This window comes from Taudactylus pleione, unplaced genomic scaffold, assembly GCF_031769625.1.
Source record: "Taudactylus pleione unplaced genomic scaffold, aTauple2 ptg000381l, whole genome shotgun sequence".
In the NCBI taxonomy this organism is placed as follows: Eukaryota; Metazoa; Chordata; class Amphibia; order Anura; family Myobatrachidae; genus Taudactylus; species Taudactylus pleione.
In genome coordinates, this window is record NW_028284782.1 from 2,679,048 (window position 1) to 2,686,919 (window position 7,872).

The 7,872-nt window shown below is 42.6% G+C and overlaps 1 protein-coding gene across 4 annotated transcripts; it reads left to right on the forward strand.

Annotated features, from left to right (window-relative positions):
* The first annotated feature begins 2,033 nt into the window (after window positions 1–2,033).
* LOC148507818 (rho-related GTP-binding protein RhoG-like) lies at window positions 2,034–6,635 on the forward strand. 4 transcript variants are annotated; one of them, XM_088445541.1, is made up of 2 exons: window positions 2,034–2,150; window positions 3,545–6,635. In XM_088445541.1, the coding sequence occupies exon 2, from the start codon at window positions 3,567–3,569 to the stop codon at window positions 4,140–4,142; it is 576 nt and encodes a 191-aa protein (XP_088301667.1). In that variant the 5' UTR covers window positions 2,034–2,150; window positions 3,545–3,566; the 3' UTR covers window positions 4,143–6,635. The 4 variants fall into 4 exon arrangements, with proteins under 4 accessions (XP_088301667.1, XP_088301669.1, XP_088301668.1 ...); XM_088445543.1 differs by lacking the exon at window positions 2,034–2,150 and adding an exon at window positions 2,158–2,362; XM_088445542.1 differs by lacking the exon at window positions 2,034–2,150 and adding an exon at window positions 2,158–2,335.
* The last annotated feature ends 1,237 nt before the right edge of the window (window positions 6,636–7,872 follow it).

Sequence of the window (7,872 nt, forward strand, 5' to 3'; positions counted from 1 at the left end):
TCCTCTGCAGATACAGGGGAGAAAGATGTCAGAGTAGGTTAAATGAAAGGGGAGGGATGAACCGGGAAAGGAGGAGGTGTAGTGCTGGGGAACTGGTGGGATATGATGTCATGACGTATGGAGTCAATTTTAGATGTAAAGTAGGTAGCAAAGTCAAGGGCAGAGAGCAAGGAGGGAAGGCGAGGAGGGGGTAAGCAGAAGAGTGAGTTCAAGGTGGTGAAGAGACGCTGGGGATTTGAGGATTGGGAGGAGATGAGGTGCTTGAAATATGATTGCTTAGAGAGGGAAAGCGCAGCACTGTAGGATTAGAGCATAAATTTGAAATGGAGAAAATATGCCTTAAGCTGGCCACACACTAGACCAACTTACATCCAACCAGCCAACTAGTTGATTGGTTGGAATGAAAATCTGGTAAGGAATGGGAGTAAATGATGATCAGCAATTTGCTCCTAAATGCCAGAAAACAGATGAAAATGGTTGTTCAGACAAGTTTGTTAAATGTTTGACCTAAACTATTGTTCAAACAACAGTTGTGGTCCTTTTTCCAGCATTTGGGAGCAAATTGCTGATTTATTCCTTACCATATTTTCATTCCAACCAATCAACTAGTTGGCTGGTTGGATGTAAGTTGGTGTAGTGTGTGGCCAGCTTTAGAGCGTGATCTTCTCCACTGTTGCTCGGCAGTTCGTGAACACTTTTGTAGGTATCTGGTGCATCTGGAATGCCAGGGTTGAGGTGTGGATCTGCGAGGGTGAGTAGTGATTGTCGGAGCAACAGAGTCAAGAGCAGAAGTAAGGGAGGCATTGTATAGGGAAGCAGCTTGTTCAGGGCAGGAGAGAGAGAGGATAGGGGAGAGAAGTGAGTCAAGCAGGGAGAAAAAGAAACTGTGTCGATAGCCTCAATGTTACACTTAGTGATGGCGGACTTTGGAGGTAGAGGAGGGGAAGGAGAGAGGGATAAGTTAAAAGAGAGAAGGTGATGGTCAGAGAGGGGGAATGGGGAGTTGGAGTAATCAGAAATATCACAACAGTGAGTGAAAACCAGATCAAGCGAATGCCCACTTACATGGGAGGGTGAAGAGGTCCATTGGGAGAGACCAAATGAAGATGTGAGGGTAAGGAGTTTGGAGGCAGAGATTCTGTGGGGATATCAATTGGAATATTGAAGTCACCTAGGATAATGCAGGGAAGGTCAGGGGAGAGAAAATGAGGGAGCCAGGAGGAAAAGTTGTCAATGAATTTGGAGGGAGGGCCAGGGTTAAATGACAGCTACTCGCAGGTGTACTGGTTGAAAGAGGAGTATAGCATGAACCTCAAATGTAGAGAATGTAAGGGATGATTCAGAGGGTATGATTTGGCAGGAGTAACCAGGGGATAGAAGGACCCCAACACCACCACCATGGCGACCCCCGGGCCGACCACATGTTGCTGCTGTTGCATTGGCAACACTGACTGAAATTAATGGGACAACGCTGGAACACCCTCCGTATGGCCCGGACTTAGCGCCCTGTGATTTCTGGGCGTTCCCAGCCCTGAAAAAATAACTGCGCAGAAAGAAAGTTCTCAACAAATGATGAAGAGAAAAATGCCACAGCTGCAACACTAAAAGCGATGTCACAAAACAGCCTACTGCACGTCTTTGAATCGTTGTTGAATCACTGCAAAATATGTGCTGAATGTGAAGGACGCTACTTTGAAAAAAAAAATGTTTAGTTCCTGTGGAGTCTTCTGATTCTGAATAAAATCATTCTCATTACTTTTCAACAATTAGCGCGCGAGTGTGTCTGTCTGCCTGTCATCATAAACTGACTGTGATAACTGTACTCGGTGTACTAATGAAATGTGCAGTTTGTTAGTATTGACATTTGGAAACTAGTTGGGCTGTCCTTCCCTGTCCTGGATGTTACACTACAAAGCGATAGATATGCACCCTGCTGTCTTATATGTGTACACAACGCCACCTGGCGGCCATTAGCGCACAGGCTTTATTTTACCACTGCTCCCAGCATGCACCGCGCAGCAGCGAACTACATATCCCAGAACACTTTGCGGCGGGTGTGTCCGAACTGCAGGACCCGGATGTAAGCCGCCCTGGGCCGGTGCAGGAAGTAGAGTGGCGCGGGCGAGAGACCAGGAAGTGTCCGGGAGACGGTGAGAGGCCCCGGGACGGGCGGGTCTGGGCTGTCGCGGTGATTACACGCTGACTGGCAGATAGCAGGGCGGCACCGGGGCGGTCTGGAGACACTGGGTGATGTGCTGGGATCCATACCGGGCGCGGCAACGCCGGGGACACCCAGCGCCAGGGTGGGAGTGTCCGAGGGGCGGTCCGGCTGTGGGTAGGTGCTGGGGGCCAGTGGTGTCAGGTGGGTGCTGCTGATGGCCGGTCACACTAGCGAGTACCTGGCAGGATCGCGGCTGCTCTGCCCCATTCTGCCCGGCTCTCCCCTGTCCTATACGGTACCATATAGTCCCCCGTGCGCTGTGTGTCCCGTGTAGCACATTATACACTAATATGTTTGTGTATTATTCGCATAGATGTCCTGCAAAAGTTTTACCAATAGTTCTCTACTTCACACAGGGTCATTGTGCCCTGGCATTATCCCCTACTACTTACTGTGTAGGTGGTGGTGTTATCCTTATTCTTACTATGAAAGTCATCACATAGGGTTAAATATCACCCGTGTAATTATATTACTTGGAACAAGGCAGTGTTGATAACCACACATTTATTATAATATTCATTAAATGAAAGTCACCAATTACCATCATTCTGTAATTACATTTCAATTATTCTACCTGCCTATATACATTTTTGTAACCAGTCACCCACTGCCCGTGTGTGTCAGAGAGAGCGAGCGAGAGTAGGTATCCCAAATTTAAATTTTCACAGCAAGTCCCTCAACCTAATACATTAATGCAGAGAGCTTCATACTCTGGTACATTACAGCACTGTACAGCTGTGGGCGGCCTGTCCTGGATGTCCTTTAGTGTTAGTCGGCAGGGATAAAGCCACCTGTAGTCGCTCAGGTCATTGGAATGCAGTAAATAACATTGCAGTGGTCTTGTGGGAGGTAGTAACCTGTCCACGCTTGTAATGGCTTTTATGGGGGCATTTGCTGCATAGCACAGGGGCATTAACCTTCATGCAAGTAGGTGGTTATTTCCCTTATGCAGGTAGATTGTTGTGACAAATGCTTTTTTTAAATATTCATCACTCCAACTCGTTAGGAATTTGGCAATCTCCGATTGGGATTAGCATGTATTGCTTATTTCAATACAGTCCAAATATAATTAGTAAGATTCTAGTTTAGCCTGTGATTCAGTCAGCAGGTATTCATTGTTGTTCTGCATTGTCTTTTGCCTACTGTGACTGTTGCAATCTCACTGTATGACCTTCATTGTAATTGAAGTCACGTACCTAATGTAGTGGCACAAGTAGTTTAATGGACCTTGTAAATGCTCTAATCATGTACAAGTCATATTCTTTAAATATTTTTTTGTAATTATTAAACTTTTTGGACTAACTGTTATCATTTTGTCATCAGAAACCGATTGACTTCATGAAGAATGCAGACTATAAAGTGTGTAGTCGTTGGTGATGGAGCAGTTGGGAAAACATGCCTTCTTATCAGTTACACCACCAATGCCTTTCCAGAAGAGTATATCCCCACAGTATTTGACAATTACAGTGCTCAGATGACAGTGGATGGTAGAACAGTTAGTCTTAACTTGTGGGACACTGCTGGTCAGGAAGAATATGACCGTCTGCGCACCCTGTCTTATCCTCAGACCAATGTTTTTATTATATGCTTCTCAATTGGCAGTCCATCTTCCCATGCCAATGTAAGGCACAAGTGGCACCCGGAAGTTTCCCACCACTGTCCTAACGTGCCAATTTTACTTGTTGGTACCAAAAGAGATCTTCGAAATGATGCAGAGACTATTAAAAAGTTAAAGGAGCAAAGTCTTGCGCCCACCACGCCCCAGCAGGGATCGTCACTTGCTAAACAGATTGGGGCAGTGAAGTATCTTGAATGCTCTGCTTTACACCAGGAGGGAGTGCGTGAAGTTTTTGCGGAAGCTGTTCGTGCTGTTTTAAATCCTGTGACAAAGAAAAACACCAAGAAGTGCATCCTACTATAGGGGTGAATGCTTACCATACAAATGCTGATTCAAGAAAAATAAATAATGGGTTTTTAGCATATCATCTTGGATGATATCCCTTTTATCCTCAGCTTGCACTAACAGCTCATTATGTGGGTTGTGTGAGTAGATTCATGGCGCTTTATAGCTTTCCTAAGAATGAATGAATATGCCGGAGACAAGGCAATGGTTTATGCAAAGCATCGCAATATGTCATGTACTTGGAAAAAAAATAAATAAATAAAGTATCTGAGCGCTTTCGCATACCGGCCTTGCACTTTGGACTGTCTTGGTTGAAAAATTTTCTACACATCGTCTTGCTACCACAGACTGAAATTCTGCTTTTTGAAAGAAAAAAAATATATTTTATACTACTTTTCTTACTTTGCCGCTATTAAAGCTTCACAGTGCATTTCCTTTACTTGCAGAGAAGTACTTAAAAGGCATTTTGCTTTCATCTGACTGAAGGGTATTTGGACTTGAAAACCGGTGACTTTTTTTGTTTACTGTGTGCTGGAACAAAACTCTAGACCCCACTGAATTCTGGTAAAACACTGTAACCTTCCTCACCAAAAGGAAGGCATTTTATTACATGTTCCAAATATTTCTGTAACACAGGATGAACCCCTCTTTCTTTCATGTAACTCAGGGCTTAATGGTTACGAAACATATCCCTCGTGCAAAATATTTTGTTAATTATTTAAGGGAATCTATAAGCAAAAAAAGAAAAGTGTGTTACAGTAAAGTAGAGGCTAACAAAATGATGTAGAATGCAGGAGCCTGGAAGTGCAAGATTGCTGTCCACATAGTTCCAAGTTACGCACCAACAGTACAGTTTGTATGGCCAGTTGGTCATGCACAGCGCAATGTTATATAGTGATGTCCACTTGCTTGTTAGTTTTGGTTTTTGAAAAAATACAAAATGAAGCAGCTGCTGAAACACTTACAAACCCATCTTTCTTGCTCCCAGCTTGCTTATCTCTGGGTTGCTTTAATGACTGCACTGTGTACTTTGTCTTGTATATTCAAACTGAAAGGTTTCTTCTTCGTAGCCAAAGCTCTCCCATTGCACTACTTGCATACAGTCCTAGTTTTAATTAGTTATAAGTTACAAGGTGTATTTTCCTGAGAACTATGTTGTGAAGACCATGGTTTCATCATAATAGTGACAATGTTTAAGTACTCAGAACTGTAGCCTCTACTTTAAAGGAAGATTTCAGCATTAATGCTTGTCCCAAGTTTATTAAACAGGTGGGCGATAAGTGGCCCTCCAGTTACTGTGGGACTACACCTCCAAGCATGCCCTGCACAGTTTTGCTATCTAGGAATGCTGGGATGTGTAGTTCAATAGCAGCTGGAAGGTCGCTTATTGTCCACCCCTGTTTTAAAACCTTGGTCACTGCAGTTCAGCATGGGAGCATATGTACATTTTCACCACCAGTGTGCAGGAACTGTAGTTTTCCAATAAGCTTCACTGATGCACTGGTTCCAAACACTTGAATTATCACTGAATATACGAAGTGTATACAGAGAAGTATCACTTGTAAAGAAGAAAAAAAAATATGTGTTAAATTCCAAAGGTCATATATTGACTTCTAAAACTTTAGCATTTTTATGTCACGCATCCCTATTTTTCTTGCTTTTATGAACCAGTTTTCTAACTGATCAAGGAGCCAATTGGTATCCTCACTTCTACAAATAGTATTGTGGTAAGCTGTCTCTTTTTCATTGTTAACCTGTGTTGCTCACTTGTCAGATTCTTTGCTGTAACCTCATCCATGCTGTGTCACTCTTTAGACCTCAACCATGCTGTCGCTCTCTTTAGACCTCATCCATACCGTGTCACTCTCTCTAGACCTCATTCAAGCCATGTCGTGCTTTAGATCTCATCCATGCCGTGTCGCTGTCTTTAGACCTCATCCAAGCCATGGCCAATTAGAAAACAAAGACCTTTTAAATGGACAGTTCCCTAATAATGTTGGGTACACACTGGCCAATATATTGGCTGATCAATTGATCGGCCAATATATCTGCTGCACGTCGGCCAGTGTGTACAGACGATATGTCTGTGAACGACGTCGTTCAGACATATCGCATCGGCTGTGCTGCACAGCCGATGGACAGATATGTCTGTAGACATATCTGTCCATCGGCAAGTGTGTACGGGCGATCAGCTGATAGCCCGTACACACAGTGGTAGCCGCGGGGAGGGGGCGGCCCTGACCTGGCTCCAGTGGTCGTTCAGTGTGTATGAACGACCATCATCTAAAGATATATTTGCAGATCACTCGATCTGCAGATATATCTTTCAGGTGTACCCACCTTAAGACTACACTAATCATGCACAATTGTTTTATTTACTAATACTTTTGTTTAACCTACACACAATGGAAGGAGACGATTTGTAGTCCAAATTCCAAGTAAGTGCAGCCTTCACTAGGAACCTGTGCCTCAAGTAAATTGTTTTTTTTAATAAATATTGGTCACACTGTATCCTGTATCACTAATATGTAGTGAGTTGCGAAACTGCATTCTCATAAATATTGCCTCTGTGTATAACATGGTTACCAGTGCTCTTTATGACTAGGCTCATCTACAAATAATATATATCTCACACTTTTCTTATTTGTACATAGATCTCCTTTTACTTGTGCTCAGGCTGCACAGGATTGCAATGAAAGAAGTAGTAAAACGGGTGCCGCTACTATTAATTATGAAGCCATTTTATATGATGGGACAGCATTCTAATGACATTAGGGTGTAAGCTTTTCCATCGCTTGCTGAGGAAGCCGATATAGATCAGATAAAGTGCCTCTCTAATTGGTTATGAGAACTTTGTACATGAGTTAATTTTGTAGCTGAATAAATACAGCTGTAAAGCAGCTGTGATGTTTTTTATAGATGTTACAAAAATTATGTATCCTGTAACTTCATTTATACTGTGTAATAATGGTACTTGCAAATGCATCATCTGTTTTATTACCAAAGAGCAACCCATAAAAACCTAGACGTACTGCTTGGGAAACATATGTCAGGCTGCTGTTGAACTGCATATATCAGTCGGCTTTAAAAGATGTTCAAGTGCAAAGCCCCTGGATTTGTTAAGACCGGAGCTGGGCAAAGTGTAGTTCCTACTGTTGTAAAGTTCCAGCATGCCTGGCCAGCCTCTCTGGCTGGAGCTCCTAGGTCAGTAACCGCTGGAAAGCTAGATGTCTCCTATAAGCCTTTCTTAGACCACAACCACACAAATACAGGAGTTTTCTCTGAAATAAAAATGTGGGGAAGTGCCACAAAGTTGTAACCTCTATGAATAAGTAGATTGTCTGTAACTGAAACTTTGATAACATTTTGTGTCACAGAGCAAATGGTTCCAATAAAAGGAATCCGAATAATTTGAAGGACATTTTAAGGCTGTGGAAAGATACATTCAGTGTTTTCTTTGCTTATCTAAGCCTGGCAAAATATCAGGAATGTATATTTTTTGTGCTATGAACTAAATTTTTAATTCAATACATATCTTTTAGTTAAATTCAATTAACATTTATATTTATTTAAAGGACTCATAATAAATGGTACTTTGGCTACTGTCTCTAGATCTGGCATTGTTTTATTCAACAATTTTAGTATAATATGATCAAAGGTTTAATCAAAATGAGAGCTAATCAGGTGTCTGATAAAGGCTGTGGTCACCTTTTCGATGTGCTTTGCTGGGGCTGAATGTTGCAGGAGA